The 18613-nt window shown below is 43.4% G+C and overlaps 1 protein-coding gene across 2 annotated transcripts in view; it reads right to left on the bottom strand.

Annotated features, from left to right (window-relative positions):
• CLTC (clathrin heavy chain) overlaps window positions 1-18613 on the bottom strand; it is a 129654-nt gene that overhangs the window by 38437 nt on the left and 72604 nt on the right. For both annotated transcript variants that reach the window (XM_082245754.1, XM_082245755.1), the window contains exons 11-21: window positions 18384-18521; window positions 18084-18248; window positions 17196-17376; window positions 15661-15824; window positions 7532-7657; window positions 6097-6239; window positions 5042-5276; window positions 4618-4740; window positions 4371-4516; window positions 3908-4091; window positions 3632-3824 (exon numbers count right to left, since the gene is read on the bottom strand). In XM_082245754.1, the coding sequence (XP_082101880.1) occupies window positions 3632-3824; window positions 3908-4091; window positions 4371-4516; window positions 4618-4740; window positions 5042-5276; window positions 6097-6239; window positions 7532-7657; window positions 15661-15824; window positions 17196-17376; window positions 18084-18248; window positions 18384-18521 (1798 nt within the window). The remainder of the gene's footprint in view (window positions 1-3631; window positions 3825-3907; window positions 4092-4370; window positions 4517-4617; window positions 4741-5041; window positions 5277-6096; window positions 6240-7531; window positions 7658-15660; window positions 15825-17195; window positions 17377-18083; window positions 18249-18383; window positions 18522-18613) is intronic.

Raw genomic sequence — 18613 nt, 5'->3', positions numbered from 1 at the left:
TGGCGGAGGCAGAAATGTTCTCCTCACTATCTGAGGAGACCGTACCTGAGACAGCAGCCCCAGAAGAGGGGTCTGCAGCTGCAGTGACAAGCTCAGAATCCGTATCTGAAGTGTCAGATGAAATAGGGGTAGGCGGGGGTCGCTTTCTTGCCCCCCGTCCCTGACAGGCTACCTCCACCCGGGATACCAAAGACTCCAAAAACTGCTGATAATGCATCAATCACAAGTGGGGCACAGGAGGGTCCTGCGGCCACCTCGAGGGGATCAGGTGGGGATACATGTGTGGCAGGGTCCATGATTAATCCCAGACACTTGCCAGCAAACAAAAAATAATTGTAAAGAAAAAAACTTTTTTTTTTTTTTTTTTTTTTAACCTTTTGTAATCCCCCAGCGCAACAGCATTCCTCAGTGTTACCTGCTTTGGACCCCACAGAGAGAGAGACCCCAAGGCTCACCACCTGATGCACAGAAGTTTCTATCAACCTGCTCTCAGCGCTGTCTCTTACAGACAGGAAGTCCTTTGGATCCTTTTCCCGGGTAGAAGGAGGCGGCTCCGCCCCTTTACACGCCTTCCGGCGCCTCCCATGCTACTCCTCGAGGTAGCTGGTCACTTCCAAAATGGCCGCCCCCATGCTGGAGACACGAGGCTTCGCCAAGATGGCGGCCCCTGTGGAAAGATGGCAGCGGCCTGCGGAAGGTAGTTTATTGGCCTGTGCGGCCTGCAGGAGGTGTGCGGCCTGTGGGAGGATGGCGGTAGTCCAGGCACAGGCATCGGCCTGTATTGCCCTCTTATGTATAAGGTAGGATGCTATCACCTTCTTACATTGCCAGCCACTGACTTCAGTCATTGTCCCTTTACAGTGCCCCTCATACAGTGACTTCCGATAGTCAGCTCCCAAACCAAGCCTTCTGGTTCTTATTCACTAAATCACCCATAAGAGGGGGATCTGTGACACCTGTTATAGGATAGAGGGGGGATCCAGGATCATGAGGGTCCGACCATCCCAGGGAGGGGCCCGCGTCCACCCACAAACCCCTCAGGGGGAGAGGGGGAACATTTTACTCACCATACCGGAACAGGCGGGCGCCAACTCCTGACAGAACCCCTCTCCACCGAGGTGGGGGGGCTGTCGACCAATACGGACGCCGTGACTCAGTTTCCAACTGGTCGTCGGCATCCCGGCGAGACGTTTAACTCGCAGGGTCAGTCCCCGTCCAGTGGGACTATGTCGCGGCCGACCCAGCGCGGAGCTAGGGCCTGCACGCGCTCGTAGGCTGACTGGGGTGACCACTGGATCTCAACATCCAGCCCGTCGCCCAGTTTCAGCATACTTGCTTGAAGATCTCACAGGAACTGGAGAAAAAAAGCTAAAAAAAAAATTTCTCTAAAAAATCTTGCCAGGACCAAAGATCGCAGCAAGGAACTTAGGTCCTTACTCCTGACTAGACAGAAAAAAACTAACATCCTGTAGCAGAGAGGGAGAGGATATATCCTCTGGGACTGCCCCTAAGGTGTGGCCAGAACGTTTTCCTTCTGCCTAGTCCTACTCTTGTAGAGGGCAGTATAACCCAATGTGATATTAATCAAGAGGACTACGTCTGTCAATGAGCGACAGAGAAATGTTAAAATTTTGATTTTTACATTTTGTTTTTTTGAGAACTTCATATAAAAAAAATGAAAAATATGTTTTCAAAATTGTCGCTCTTTTTTTGTTTATAGCGCAAAAAATAAAAGTCGCACAGGTGATCAAATACCACCAAAAAAAAGCTGTTTGTGGGAAAAAAGGACGCCAATTTCATTTGGGTACAGAGTCGCACAACCGCGCAATTGTCCGTTAAAGTCACGCAGTGCCGAATTGCAAAATAGGGCCTTGTCTTTGAGCAGCCAAATCCTCCAGGACTTAAGTGGTTAAAGGACGGAGAGTCCTCCACTGGTAGCAGCGCGGCTTTAATTAACCTAGAAACCTGAGAATCACAGTCAGTTTCTTCAAAAGGGATCTTTCAAAAGGATACCTTCTAGCAAAACGCTTAGGTATCCCGACCATGCGTTTTGGAGAACCCCACTGATTTACGATAATGTCTAAATAATGGAAATGGAAAAACCGTTGTTGCCTTGGATGGTCTGCGAGTACCAAATTGTACCGGTGCAGTCGATGCAGCACTAGCGAAGTCCTACAATTCTTTAAAAGTTTCCCGCACCGATACATTCAGTGCCTCCACAAGCGCCTTTTCATGCGCACCAGGAAAACATGGTCAGCAGCAACTCCAACCAGCCTCCCTTAAGAGCATGTTCACCCCAAAACCCTGCAGGGGTTGGGGGAGGACAGCTACGTACCACACCAGGAAAAGGGTGGGCATCGCTCCGCACAGGACACCGCTCCATCATATAGTGGGTGATGTCGGCCAGGAGGAAAGGCTGCGACTCAGGCCGAAGACAGTTTGTATGCCTCCTCGCGAAACGTTTAACTTACAGGCCAGCCCCTGTCCAGTGGGGCTATACCACGGCAGACCTAGCGCGGAGCTGCAGTCTTCACGCGCTCACTGGCCGGACTGGGAGGACCCTAAGGATCTAGATCACAGGAACAAAATAATAAATGGAGGAAAAAATTCCATTTAAAGCGGAGTTCCGGCCTAAAAATAGAAAAAAATCAATTTTGGGCCATCCGCTTGCTGAGGGTCACCTGAAAAAGAAATGGATGCTCCCGATTTCTTTTTTTTTCACTTCCCTCGATATTGAAGAAAATATACTCACCTTCCTTCCACTTCCTCCCTCTGCGGCCACGGCCCGCGCCGTCACTTCTGGCTTGCGATGACTCCTGGGAGATGAACGTCATCGCTCCCAGGAGTCAATGCGCCTGCACCGGCCCCGCTCGTCAGTTCCGGTGCCGGCATTCCCTGCTAAACAGCTTCTGGGCATGCCCAGAAGCTGTGCAGGGATGCTGCGCCTGCACCGGAAGTGACGAGCGGGGCCGATACAGGGCATTTTGGGACTCCGACGTCACCGAAGAGGACGCGCTGGCTTCAGCTGCCCACACCTGAGATGGCAGCGCTGGAGAAGAAATTTTAAAGCTAAGTATTTCTTCTAAAAGGTAAGTGCGACCCGGGACAGTTCAGAGGCTATCCATTGTGGAATGTACTAGCCCTGACTGTCCCAGGGGGTATTTTTATCTAAAATTCACCCCTGAGGCCGGAACTCTGCTTTAAAAAAGGAAAAAATTGCCATGACCAGAGATCCCAGCAAAGAACTAAGTCCTGGGTGCATATGGCTGAGAATGGGTGTATACCCCCCTGGGACTGCCCATAGGTGTAGTCAAGCATTTTCCTGCCTAGTGTCCTGCTCCTGTAGGAGGCAGTATAATCCAATGGTTAAGAATCAAGAGCTGTGTCTGTCAATGAAGGAAAGAGAAAAAAAAATTTGAGCCATTTTATCTCAGGTTTTAAGAATAAAATAAAGCTTGGTGAACTGAGCCCCTTGTGACAATGAGCTTCAGGACAAAGGCTAAATCTCTTTAGTAGGACACAGACTTAAAAGTTAGCCCTTAATTAGGCTGAAAGTTTCTATGGTGAAACTGGTGAGACAATGAGTTTGACTATAAGGGGAAGCATAAACGGAAAGGAAACAGTAATTTACCGCTAGCATTAGCAGCCTGTACCACTTCCATATAAGAGGAAGGATCGTCTGCTTTAATATAGGAATCAATTGCTTCTTTAACCATTCCTTTCTGCAATTGTGCCTTTGCCAGCTGACTCCAAACAGCTGGTTCATTACAACGTTCTGCAAATTCATAAGCACGATCCAGGTTTCCAATATGTTCAATCAAGACCTAAAAGGTACAAAAAATAAAAATGAATCCTCACATTTAGAGCAAACAGGCTAAAGGAAAAAATTAGGTAGCACATGTTGTACCTGTACAGCAGATGTGTTCACATCAAATTTCCTGAAAATAGCAAAGGCTTCCTCAAATAGCTCATTACTGATGGCAATGTTAGCAATATCAGGGGCATCATAATTATCCAGGCGGTTAATGTATTCCATGACTCTAGTACGATCAGCTTTTATAGCAGTCAGGATCAACAAGTTTTGGAGATTCCTGTAAATAATACAGCCAGGTTAAAGTTTAAAGTACATCTAAAACAGTCTCTCTGGTTTAGATGCAGTGGAGTGCAACCTCTAGGTTTCAATATTACATTAATGTGTAAATAATACAAATAATAGAATTAGGTCAGTAAATTGATGGGGCTTAAGGCCAACAGGTTAAAAAAAAAAAAAAAAAAAAGCAGCACTGTTTGTTGTAATGGCATTAAGATTTCGAAGCTTGGAATGCGATTTTTGTTCTTGGGTATCACATCTGGTAGCTGAAATATATTACCTGTGTTCACTGAAGACAGAGTTGTCCAAAACAATCTTCTCCAAAAGCTCAATGAGCTCATTTGGCAAGTCTGCAGTCATGAAGGCTTTCACTGTGACAGACACTTCCTCAGGGTCTTGGGTTTCTGGCAAAGCGGTCTGTACAACCTGAAAAAGGAGGGAAGGAAGAAAATTATGTTTAAAAAAAAAAAAAAATCTCAATGTGTAAAGGCACAACACAGTGTCTGCCTCAAAATATTATAACATACCTGGTCAATCAGAGGCCTTCTGTATGGGTTGCTTTCTAACAATACACTGGCCCACAATTCTGGATCTTTACGGCGTACCAGATACCTTGAAAGGCTTTTGAACAAAGAATTTTCATTGCACACCTAAAAGAAAAGCAGACGTTCTCCTTAGGTCACATTAACTGAAAACAGTGCATGTTCTTAATACATTTTCTTCAGTGGTAAAATTACAGGTTTTAACTCACAAAAACATGACAGTCCCCACGGGCTCATTTACATATTACCTTCCTGTGGGCTGTGGCTCATACTTGACAAGAATAAAAACATCCTTGCCATATGCATAGGAAAAGCTCAAGAAGCAAAATATTTTCTCTTTAATTTTTTTTAAGCATACTGCAGTGATCAGTTGCACATAAGTTTTATCTTAATTCAGAAAATGACATACATTTATTAGTTCCAGATCACACTGTCCTCGCTCATATGACACACATGCCAGATGGGGATCTCTCTTTTCACAATACTTTCCAACAACGCGGCTGTCGTAAAATGGGTTTTCACGGAGGAACCGTTCTGGATTGTTGTTGCTGTCTATGTAAATCTTTGCCAAGGCATTGTGAGTGGCTGGCTCCTCACAGCCTTCATGGATTCTGGATTCCAACCATGGTAGAAGCAGCTTTAACCTAAAAAAGGACAATTGACTAATTTATCTTCAAAAACAATGGGTATAGAATTCGACCAAGAATATCTGATCTGAATAGACAAGAAAATGTTCAAGCAGGATTACGTTTATATCTTAATGCTGTAGGTCACGGATGCGTATTAAATGATAGACTATAGCATGCACAAGACAATTTGAAGCTCCCTCAAAAAAAGCCATTCAGGTTTCGAAAGTTAGCAGTTAAAGAACGAATCTGCGTAAAATGAAATGTGTTCTCTATCAAACTAATTGAGACAGCCTTCTATATCAAACAAACTTTATAGTTAAAGCTGAACCCTAGGGACAAAAAAAAAAAACCCTTACTCTCCTGAAGGAAGTCACCCTACTCCCAAATGCAAGGATTAACTGCTTGTTTTACCTGGGGGATGATTACTAATAAGGGAGCAGGGAATAGGGTAAGCACGAGTGGTTAACCCTTGCAGTGGGGAGGAGGGGCTAACTGTGGTAAAGGTTTTTTTTTTCCCCTGGAGTTCAGTTTTAAGTAAATCTTTCAGTTTTCATAAAAGAGTAAATTTATTAATTATCAGGGCTTTCTAGCTTTATGATCGACGTGCAGCTATTGATCATTTTATAAAGCAAGTCAGAAGTTGTACAGGCATAGATGTCATCAGCTGTAATATAGTGATCGCCGATTTAAAATTTCAAATCTTTCCTGCAGTATTGAACTGCTTAATAACACCAAGTGAAAGTATTATAAAAAGTTTAAAAAGTAGAAAGCCATTTTTTGTAGGGAATCCTTGCAAAGATGCACGTCAGAAATTTGGCAAAATCCCAGCACTTACCGGTTTCGTTTTTCAACTTCAGCTACAAGTTCATCAGTGGAGAACTGGCCTCTTACCACCAGGATAAGGTTCTTTATCACATCTTCAGAGCAATCCACATCTAGCAAACCACCAATAACCACTGGTAACCGACTTGGATTAACCTTTAAAAACACAGACAGCTGTCAGTATATTTTCAACCAAAGATAAACCATTGAAAGCTTAATGTGCTAACTAACTTTTGAAGCAGATTGAAAAAGTTTGAATTGGTGATCTGCAATCATGTAATACTGACCATGGGCAGATGGTAAAAAATGCATGTACACGAAAACTGCGCCTTGGTAGCAAGATCAGTTAATGTGACCATGAACAAGAAGGCTCCATCAAGACTAGCACTGGAGATGTGAAGTGACGAGTGGTGCTGCTAGATATTGCCTGTATGTCAATGGGAGCAGCAGAGATCAAAGACCTTATGATATAAAAGTAAACTAGAAAGGCATTATCAGCTTCCTAGTCAAAGGTTGAAAACCACCTTGGCTTGCTGGACTGTCAATGAACCTACCAAAAGCAATAAAATTAATATATCTATTTGGACAAAATGGCGATGACTTGTACTTATTAGGTCAATAATTCTGGCTACCAACAGCTGATTAAAACAAATGGAATTCCTGCCCTTTGGTTGGGAAAGGTTTTATTGAAAAATCTAATTTTCTCAATATGTACAACACTGTGGCTGGTGAAAGAAGACCCAAGGGAGGATGCATGAGTAGCTTAGTTTAGATTTTTTTCCCCCCTCCCAATGTGTCCCTAAGCAGCTTGAAGACTACCACCGGGTTGGAGCTGCATGGCTTATACATGTGAGATTCAGACTGACCTTGGAAACCCAACGAACAAAGCTGCTAAGCTACTTTGTGTGCCACTATCTCATGGGAGGAACTGTACATAAATTACATGAAAAATTCTGGTCATGTTTATTTACATATACAGTATACAAAAAAATAAAAAATTTGTTTAAGCCTAGGTTCACATATATGCAGTGTTGTAAATGCAGCAATCCCTGCATGTTTCCCATACCGCATTCGCACTGTATTTGCCATCAGCTGTAGGTGTCAATACAACAACCCAAAGACACAGTGCAGTTTGCCTGATCCAGATTATATGGTAGAAAACTACAATGTAAAGTGATTGCAGTGCGGCTCCAAGAAAGGTGTCTGCACGCTTTTGGTGCAATTTGAGGCCATTCAATGCGGTGCCGTTCCTGTGCGATTCACATAGGAGTTATAGTGTGAACCGGGGCTTATTCACATAGTTTATCTGGCTACAGCAGTAGTCCATACAAAAACCTCAGTTGTAAATACCAGGTCAATTTTTAAAAAGACACATTTTTTTTAAGACTGAAAAACAAGATTCAGACTGTCAGCAAACAACCAGTTTATGATAAGGAAATAACTCTTACCTTCTGTACATAGATCTCGATGTACTTCTGCAGATTGTTTCTGTATAGATACAGCACCAGATCATGGACAAAATCAAAGCGGTCACAGACAATTATGAGTGGCAGCTGGTCTGTAAGTTTAGCTTCCTGCAACAATGCATTCAGACAAGTTAAACATGAGGAACAAAGATAAACCTCTATGCATTGCCTAATACTAACCTAGCACAAGATAAAAAGGTAGTGGTACACTGCTTCATTTGTATGCAACTAAGGACTTTTACTCAAAACACTCATACTTTTAGAGATTTCTGCAAACAAAACTAACATATAAAGTTTCTAATGCCCATGCATGCTGTAATAAAACTGTATGGTGTGTCAGATTTATGACTAAATTGAGCTCAGATCTAAATTGCATAATGTACGATGTAACATGCTACAAGGATGCTGCAGTATGCAGTATCGTAGTAGCATAGCTACCATTTTCTTAAAACAAAACTAAAAAGGAAAAAAATAGGAGACCTGGAAGAGCTTAATTTTCCACATGACAATCCTACATACACAAATTACACCAATAATACAGGTAAAAAGCCTGCATGAAATTTACCTTGTACATGTCCTGCTCATTCCACAGACAAAAGGAAAAGCACAAAAAATAACAACTTCCATCAGGAAATGGTATAAAAACATAAAAATGTTTCTATATGGGCTTCTACTACTACTAAGAATTCTCAGGAAATTCAAAGACTTTTTTTATTTTCAACAGGTACCTGAATTCATGCTACAACACTAATGACAGAAGATGGTTTCATATTGAAACAGTCAGTGCTCTCTGCCTTCCCCACCTTGAACTTTAGAACCAGATGTGTGAGGACTGGCTAAGCCCAGAGCAGTTACCAGGAGTCTCACACTCTAGGTTTTAAAGAAAAGATAGAAAAACAGAGCTGGAAAAAAAAAAAAAAAAAAAAAAAAAACTCTGCATATCCATTACAAACCAATTAGCAGAGATAGACCTTGTCAGTTAGGAAAGGCTACAAAAGGTACATTATATGTACAGTTAGAAAAATGGATTTTTGTAAAATCTTACCGTAAAATCCTTTTCTCTTAGCTCATTGACAGACGTAGTCCTCGGTGATACACCACCTTCGGGTTATGTTGCCTCCACAGGAGCAGGACTAGACAGGAAATTAAAAAGCTCTGGCCACACCCTAGGGGCAGTCCCAGAGGGTATATCCTCTCTCTCTCTGCCTCAGCAAATCAGTTATGTGAAAAAGCAGTCTTTAGAGATTTTAACCCAACTCAAAAAACAGAGGGGCGGGGACTACGTCTGTCAATGAGCTAAGAGAAAAGGATTTTACGGTAAGATTTTACAAAAATCCATTTTTCTCTAGCGCTCATTGACAGACGTAGTCCTCGGTGATACACAACCTTCGGGACGTCCCAGAGCAGTATCACAACTGAGGGGTGGGAAAATGAAATCAAATCCCAATCTAGAAGGCCCAACCGGTGCCAACTAGAAGTTTACAATGCTCATCCTTAATGATGAGACTCAACAAAAAAGAGAAAAATTTTCTTTTTTTTTTTTTTTTAAACAGAAAAAAACCCTCGAGGTAGACCACCGGTCTCCTCAAATTGCGGCCTGCAAAACCTTGCGGCCAAATGAGGCATCCGCCGATGCCGTCACATCAATTTTATAGAATTTTGTAAAGGTATGTACCGACGACCAGGTGGCCGCCTTACATACCTGGACCACTGACGCCTGATGGCGAAAGGCCCAGGAAGTACTGAGCGCTCGAGTGGAGTGCGCCCTAACAGGGAACGGAGGACTCTGACCCTTAATAGAATAAGCCTGTACCACCGTTTGTCTAATCCATTTGGCAATGGTCGCGGCAGATGCAGGCAAACCCTTTCTGGGGCCATCCGTGATCACAAAAAGTGAATCCGTCTTACGGAAAGATTCCGTAGCTTTCAGGTATACCCTGATTGCCCGAACCACATCTAAGGAATGCAACGCATGTTCCCGATGATGCTTGGGCTGAGGACACAAGGAAGGTAGTACAATATCTTCATTCAGATGAAAATCTGAAACCACCTTAGGAAGAAAAGATGGCTTAGGATGAAGTACTACCTTATCCCTATGAATCACTAGGTATGGGGACTGGCATGATAATGCAGCCAGTTCTGACACCCTGCGAGCAGAAGTAATAGCCACCAAGAAGGCCACCTTCTGGGATAAAGTAAGCAAGGGAATCTCCCTGATGTTTTCAAAGGGAGGTTTCTGTAGAACCGACAAAACCAAATTAAGATCCCAGGGCGGTAAGGGCGCGCGGACTGGAGGAGCCAGGTGCCGCACCCCCTGGATGAAATTCCGCACCAAGGACTTGGTAGCTAAAGGTTTCTGAAAGAAGATTGCTAATGCTGAAACTTGACCCTTGATGGTGCTCAAGGCTAGCTTCTGCTCAACCCCTTGTTGCAAAAAGGCCAATATTCGAGTCACCGAATAGGTACGTTGAGGAAATCCTAAAGATTCGCACCACGCAATATAAGTCTTCCATGTGTGATAATAGACTTTGCTGGAAGTCGCTTTCCTTGCTTTAATAAGGGTAGGAATGACTGAAGTAGACAAACCTCTGTCCTTCAGTACTTGGGTCTCAATGGCCAGGCCATTAAACCCAGCGACTGTAAAGCATGATGGTAAATTGGTCCTTGAGACCACAGACACTCCCTGAGACGAAGTTCCCACGGAACGTCTACGACTAACATGTCCAAGTCGGCCAGGCCGGCTTGAGGAGGCCAGCCTAGAATTTCTAGGACCACTGGCGCTGATAGAATCTGAACCAGGCGTCCCTAGGGGTATCTGGCCCCGACCATCCGAGAAAGTCTGGTCGTTTTCTGTTCCCACACATTTATCAGATACCTGATTGTTATCAGGAAAGGTGATCTTTTCTGGTTGAACCTCAGGGACCGAAGTCACCCGACTAGAGGCTACTTGGCCTATCTGGTCAACCAGATCCGATTCCTGTGAGGTATAGGGACTAATCCTAGGAAAAGGTAAAGGAAAAGATCTATTCAGGGAACGGTAACTACCGCTTCCTGTAGTACTTAAATGTTGGAAGGGAAGAATCGCACCGGTAGTAGTGGTTGATGCTCGATCTAATGTCCTGAATACCGGTGAAAACATCCCCCCACCCTGAAACCGGGTGGGGGCGCACCTTCAGGCTGTGTACTCCTTTGCTTCGGGTTTGGCTGGGTTGGTCCTTTGCTTGTCCGACCAGCCCTTCTTGAACCCTCCTGGAGGAGTCTTGCCTTTCCCGCTAGTACCAGCCGGGCACCCTTTATGGGCGGTAAAGAAAGGTCCTCGCTTGTTGCGAGGTCCCTTAGCTTTAGCAGCCTGTGGCAAAAAAGTGCTCTTGCCCCCAGTGGCATCCTTAATGATTTCATCTAGGTTGGCCCCAAATAGACGATTCCCCTGAAAAGGGAGATTAGTCAAGGTCTTTTTGGAACCTAGGTCAGCTGACCAGCATTTTAACCACAGCACACGTCTGAGGATCACCGCTGACTTAGATGCATGCCCTAATAAGGGAGTAGTGTCCAAGGCTGCGTCACAGATAAACTGTAGCCCTTGTATAATCTGTTCCATCAAATCAGATGTCTCCTGGGGAATATCTTTTCCCCTAAGATCTTGGCGTACCATTTTCGCCCATTCCGTAAGTGTCTGGGAAACTAGACCAATAACAATTACTGGTCTAAATGCTGACCCTATCAGAGAGAAGATGGTGCGGGACTCTGCTTCCATCTTTCGATCCACCGGATCCTTAAAGGACGAAGTGTCCTCCACTGGAATAACCGTGGCTTTATTCAGCCTGGAAATAGGTGGATCCACCACTGGTGGTACCGTCCATTTCTTAATGATGGATTCCTCAAACGGATAGCGTCTAGCAATACGCTTGGAAATAGTAAAGGTACGTTTAGAATGCTCCCATTCTCCTTTAATCTGATTACCGAAACATTTAGGTACAGGAAAAACCTTCACCCTTTTGATGGGCTTATTAGTACCAAAAGGAATCTCTGTTTCAGTTGCCTCTGCCGGTAAAGCCTCAAGTTTTAAGGTTTCCTGCACTGCCACAACTAGTGCGTCCACCAATGCTTCTTCCTGAATTATAGCAGGAGAAGAAGCGTCGTCCTCACTGTCTGAGGGGGCTTTACCTGGGATAACAGCCCTTGCAGAGGAACCTGCAACTGCAGTGACCATCTCTGAATCTGAGTCAGAGGTGTCAGATGGTATAGGGGTAGGCGGGGGTCGCTTCCTTGACACCCGTCCCCGACAGGCCGCCTCCACCCGAGCCACCATAGACTCCAAAATTGCTGTAAATGACTCTACACTCTGTGCACCGGCGGGTCCCGTGGCCCCCTCGAGGGAAACAGGTGGGGGAATATGTGTGGCAGGGTCCATGATAATTCCAGTCACTTCCTGGATAATATAATACAAAAATAAAAAACTTTTTTTTTTTTTTTTTTCACAGACCCCCAGCGCCACAAAAGCCCCTTAGTGTTACCTGCTAGGGATCCCTATCGATCAAGAGAGAGAGAGAGAGAGAGAGAGAGACCCCCCAGGCTCACCACTTGATGCTCAGAGTTTAACTGCAACAGGTTACAGCGCTGTCTTGACAAACCGGAAGTCTTTTGGCTGGCTGCCCAGGAAGAAAGGAGGCGGCTCCGCCCCTCTGCACGCCTTCCGGCGCCTCCCCTAGCTCCACGAGGTGTTTGGATCACCTCAAACATGGCCGCCCCCATGCTGGAGACACGAGGCTACGCCAAAATGGCGGCTCGTGCGATCCAGCAAAAAAAATGGCAGCGGCCAGTACTGAATAGCGGTGTGCTGCAGGGCACACAACACTCTCTCTGCATGGGGATTTGGCGTGGTTGGCGGTACCGGCCCTGGCGGACCGCATGGCCATTCGGGAGGCCTGCTAATAGCTGGAGATCTGATTAGGAAGGCAGTCTACATGTCCGTGGCTTCTGACTGGTAGGTAGCTTATTCTTATCACCGTAAGATTCCCAGAATGCCACAGATTATAATCTTTTAACATGTATACAATTAGATTGTTAGCTCCCAAACCAAGCCTCCTGGCTTTTTTGCACATAAAATCACACTCAAAGTAGGAGGATCTGTGTCATTATAGGATAGAGAGGGACTCGCGTTCACCACAAGACCCGTCAGGGGAAAAGGGGGAACATACTACTCACCATACCGGAACCAGGCGGGCACCAACTCCTGACAGTACCCCTCTCCACCGGGGCGGGAGGGCTGTCGACCGATATGGACGCCGTGACTCATGGTCTTTGGCGTTTCAGCGAGACGTTTAACTCGCGGGGTCAGTCCTTTAATGGGACTTTGTCGCGGCCGACCCAGCGCGGAGCTATGGCCTGCACGCGCTCGTAGGCTGAACTGGGGTGACCACCGGATCTCAACATCCAGCCCGTCGCCCAGTTCAGCTTTCTTGCTTGAAGATCTCACAGAAACACTGGAGAAAAAAAGCTGTCTAAAAAATCTTTTAAGAAAAAAATCTTGCCAGGACCGAAGATCCCAGCAAGGTATCTAGGTCCTTACTCCTAACTAGACAGAAAATAACTGATTTGCTGAGGCAGAGAGAGAGAGGATATACCCTCTGGGACTGCCCCTAGGGTGTGGCCAGAGCTTTTTAATTTCCTGTCTAGTCCTGCTCCTGTGGAGGCAACATAACCCGAAGGTGGTGTATCACCGAGGACTACGTCTGTCAATGAGCGCTAGAGAAAGTATGTTCAAAGTCAGGTTCTTAAAGCGGAGTTCCAGCCATTTCACTCACCTGTCCAATGGTCCAGCGATGCGGCCGCCCGAAGCCTCGATCCTCTCCCTCGGCATCACTGCTGTGGGCACCCGGCTGTGACAGTTTGCGGCTTCACAGCCGGGTACCCACTGCGCATGCGCGAGTTGCGCTGCGCGTCTTGATTGGCCGGCAATCTTCTGGGACCTCTGACATGTCCCAGAAGATTGCAGGGAGGGAGGGGGAGAGGAGAACTTCCGCTCAGGGCGCCGCGGCGCTCCAAGCGGAAGTGGGAGCTGGAACCTGTCAAAACTAGGTACCCGCTCCCCCCCCCCCCCCCCCAAAAAATGACATGCCAAATGTGGCATGTCAGGGGGTTAGAATACCTAAAGCGGAAGTTCCACTTTTGGGTGGAACTCCGCTTTAAGGGACTGGAATGACAGCTCGCTATACTGTATATTTTCATATGTGTACAGAATTTCCAAAGCAGGAAATCAAACTATTCCAAAGAAAACTACTGTACACAATCATTAAAAATCACCTGTATTAGGGCACTACACAACTCCTGGTTACCACAGCTTCTCAAATACTTAAGCAGTAATTTAAATATTTGACAAAAAAAAAAAAAAAAATGTATGCTTAATTTAGTATGCCAATTAAAGAAAAGTTTTGCTAAGAGGGTTTAAACATTTTAATTTTATACTAGGATAAAAAAAAAAAAAAAAAACATTTCACAATCCAGAGAGATTAAATATTATGCATGTTAGACGAAAAAAAAAAAATCCATTGACAGAACAAACATAAAATGTGCAATGGTTTATTTTGCTAGTCTAATATTTACATTAACGTAGATAAAAAAAAAATCTACCCTATCAACATTAAATTTAAGCAGTCATTTATGTCATGGCTGGCCCCTGCTGCATGTGCGGTGTTCTAGGCATCTGCTACCTCTTTAAATGTAATCCATTTTTAGATTCTCTAAAAAATGGAGTTCAACACCTACTGGAAGGATTCTATGAATCTTTTTTTGTGCAATGGCTTCTTTATAGAGGGAGTTACAATCTACAACCTAATCATGTGAGGGAAGCCTTATGATAGCTGTATACTCAGAGGTAATGTGAAAATGGCACTCCCTTGGAGTCTGTGTGTGTGTGTGTGTAACACAGTGATAATATGGATTCTACTGTTATCACTGAAACTGCATCCCTGCAACGGTTTTTCTACTCTTTTCCTACTGGTACTGTGCCAACAATTTCACACAGAAAACTGCACCTTTTGCACTGCAGACGCACCATTTACTTCTATAATAACAATAAATACAACCCCAGTTCAAAAAGTTGAGACATGTAAAATCTACTTAAAAAAAAAAACAATGTAATGATTTGCAAATCTCACAAACCCATATTTTAGTCACAATAGATGATAGAAAATATCTTAAAATGTTTAAACTGAGCAAATGTACCATTAAGGAAATAAAAAGGGTCATTTTGAAATTGATTGCAGCAACAAGTCTCAAAAAAGTTGGGACAGGGCAACAAAAATCAGGTAAAGTAAGTTGTACCAACAAGGAAGAGATGAAAGAATATTTTGCAACTAATTAAGTTAATTGACAACAGGTCAGTAGCATGATTGGGTATTAAAATGAGCATCTTAGAGAGGCAGTGTCTCAGAAGTTAAGATGGGCAGAGGTTCACCATTCTGTGAAAAGCTGAAGATTTACAAATCATTGCATTCTGTTTTATGTAGAATTTTACACAGCGTTCCAACTTTTTTGGAATTGGGGTTGTACTAGATATACATTTGTTAGTCATTTAACACAATACTTGTTTTTCTGGTCAGAATACTTTAAAATATTCCCCATTTTCCTCCCCCTCTGCCTTCAAAACACATGGCCAAAGTATCGTGGTCTCCCCCTGTGACTATAGTAATGTATTACCAAAAAACCAGTGACCGCCAACTGGGAGGCAATATGTTTGGCTCCCAGTACCTTTACTACGGCCTAGTAAGTAACAGTCAGGTCAACACAAGCATACAGCGTACTTACCTGCACAATCATATAGCTGTATGTACATACATAACTGTTAAAATAGAATACACTACTGGCTGCTCTTTAGGGTTTTTCCCCCTCAAACCAATATTTCTATAATAACCTGATGAATTCTCTACACCACAATGACACCTAAACTTTAAATTGACCACTATGGCAAACAGGTCCATTTTACTTTCCTGCAGATTTTTTCCCATGGATCCACTACAATTCAACGTTTTTACCATAAACTATCACAACAAAAGGATATATAGCAAAAAAAGGTCAAGTCATAATTTTAGTCAAACACTCAATATAATTACCTTCAGGAAGTTCTTGACTCTCTCTGGATCATAACAATTGCTCTCTCTGCAGATTCTCTCAACTTCTTTAATCTGCCCTGTTTTGCATGCTGCCTGTATGTATTTGAAATGAACATCGGGATCTTGACTAAAGTTGACAATGGAACCCAAGAAATAGAAAAGTCCTGGAATGGGAAAAGGGAATAAAAATGATTCAAGTTTCTTCAAGTAGTCAAATATGATTTAACAGCAAAAGCATTCAACCAAATTTCAGATACAAGAAAATAAAAAAAATCCTTCTACAGTGGGGCACTCCAAAACTACAAGGGCTAAATGCGCTTTGTCTATGGGTACAGAAATAATGTGGAATACTAACCTTACTCCTTGCTCTGGCAGGTTTCCCTGTATTTGTTGACCAGTCCCTCAAAGCCTCCTCCCTAAGGTGCTCTGTGCTGAGTTTGCACACTTACCTCGTCACATATAATGCAGAACTAATGGCACTTGCATTGTATGCGATAACACTGAGGGGCCCCCCACAACCTGAAGCAACTGGGAGAGTAGTGTGCTGGAAAGTAAAACCGCCTCTTCCTCCCCTCCCTAGAATTGCTAAGCATTTAATCCTTTCATCCTGGACTTGGGCTTTAAAGAATGGCAAAGAAAGACAGTTTACAATTAATTTTAGACAGTGACTGACTTCGGAGTGAATTTCTAAAAAGTACTGGCATGGCAACCCTCAACTGTTTAAAACCACTGCAAACACATTTTGCCTATAAAGCTCTGGCATAATAGCCACAGGCATGTGAATCTTCTGGTATGGTCCCTTACAGCTAATAAATAGGGGAAATTGATTTTGTCCATTGTTTTTCCAAGATACGATCACAACAGGGTTGTCCACTTATACATGATTGTTCTGTACAGAGATTGTTTCATGTTTATGAACAAGTTTCATGTTCAAGTTCAGTCTTGTCAGTACTGTACTCTGCTCTGCTCCTCAATGATCTATGAAATGCTTTACTTAAGCCGAACTAAAACATTTTTTTTAGACAGCCACAATGGAGGCATATTGAAATGGAGAAATTTTGCTCACCTGTAGAAAACTAAAGCCGGCCACAGATGGTTAGAATCTTAGCAGGTTTAGCAGCAACTGGCTGAGATTCAAACCATCTAAGGGCAGGCTAATAGTACCCAAGTCTATCCATTGATCGACTAGGGTACAACCAGCATGCTGCATTCTTACATGTGATTATTTCCAGTGGCTAAAGCCCTAGCAATAATCACTGTGTTCTCTCCCCTTCCCCCCCCCCCCCCCAGAATAACACAATAGCTCTGCAGGATCTGTGATGGAGGAATCAAGCAATTTTTTTTCCTGCAACAGAATATTGCATCCTCTCTGGCCAGCTGAAAACACATGGCCTTTTTTAACTCTATTAGGCAGTAAGCAAAAATAATTGCTGATATGTTATTTGTGATTGCATAAGCTATTTGACTCTAAAGCAACAGATTTAAGAGGTCCTACATTAATATTTAATTAAATGTAGTAAATTAATTTTACATACCTTCAAAACTCTTGAAGGATTCAAAGAGTTCAATAAGTGACTGCGTAGAGAGCTGCTCATGGTACTTGGAAGCTACTTGTACACAGATCTGCAGGTTTTGGCGGATATTTGCAGACAGCATTGCGCGTAAGCACTCCAGAGAATCTTCAACTGACAGGGAACCAAAATAGTTCACCAGCCACTGAAAATATAAGAAAGAAGTGGGATTCATTGTAATGGGCTGATTGTCAATTGGAATTTCAGTACAGATAAATGGCATCTTCTTTCGACAACAAAATTTAACGTAAAAGGGTAAGTTTACAAATCTTTCTGATTTCCCAGTCAGCTAAACTAGTTAAAGTGAATGTAGCACAATTACTATGCATAATAAGCACTGCCTGCAACATTCTCAGCAGGGTAGTAATTACATGTATAAATATCCTCATCATGGGGTAAAAATAGTTATGATAAAGATAGTCTATCAAAAAAAAAAGAAGCAGTAAAAAGCGGTGTATTTTACATGTTTAAGCACATTAATGCATTCTATTGGCCAGAATATCAATTTATTCCAGCCATTAGAATGCATGAACGCAAACGTGATCTGCGTTGTGTATGTTTTCTTCTCAAAAGCTCCTCTCCTGAACGTGCTGGTGATGTGTGTCCCCACCCCCAGCCTGTAAATGCCCCTTTTCTAAAATGCCTGTAAACGCCTATGTAAGCATGGACACATAGGCTAACATACAGGTGCTTTTGCAGGCTGAAAAAAGGCAAACTTCTGTAAAAGCTGCATTTTTTTTTTTTACAGCTAAGCATGCAAGGGACCTTTTAGTCCAAAAACTATATTTACAGTTGGATTTATACACTTTGTCTGCTCATTTTAAAAGGTGCACTGCTGCATGAAAGTCTTACCTCTGGATTAAGAAGATGAGTGTGTACAACAGCCCGCTTAATATCATACAGATCAGTAAAGTGCTCTAGAGCTCTCTGAAGCAGACCAGCCTTTTCACAGAGTTGGGCAATGTGAGCACGGTCATAGTGTGTAAACATTTGGTTGCCCAAGATAGCATCTGCAACCTAGAGTATAACAGAAACACGATCATGAACACCAACACGACCTAAAAACTGATAAGTAAAATGATCACAGTTACTACACATTATCAAATACTCTACATAAAATAAGCTATTGTGCCAACCTCTAGATAGATATACCTGAGGAGCATGCATTAGATTCATCTCAAGCAGACGTGTTTGCAAGGGGCCTTCACTGGGACGATTGTTTTTCAGGGCATCTAACAAAAATGCAGTGCACTGCTGAATAAGGTTATACTCCATGAATACATCCACGATCTGAAAAAGAGGAAAGAAAAAAAAAAAAAGTAATAAGCCAGCTAATGCATGTTACTAACTTATGATTACCCAAAACCTAAAGTAAACTGCAG

The sequence above is a fragment of the Pelophylax lessonae genome, assembly GCF_965119305.1.
Source record: "Pelophylax lessonae genome assembly, chromosome: 2".
In the NCBI taxonomy this organism is placed as follows: domain Eukaryota; kingdom Metazoa; phylum Chordata; class Amphibia; order Anura; family Ranidae; genus Pelophylax; species Pelophylax lessonae.
Note: the sequence above shows the minus strand (reverse complement) of the source record. Positions and strands in the feature narration are given on the sequence as shown.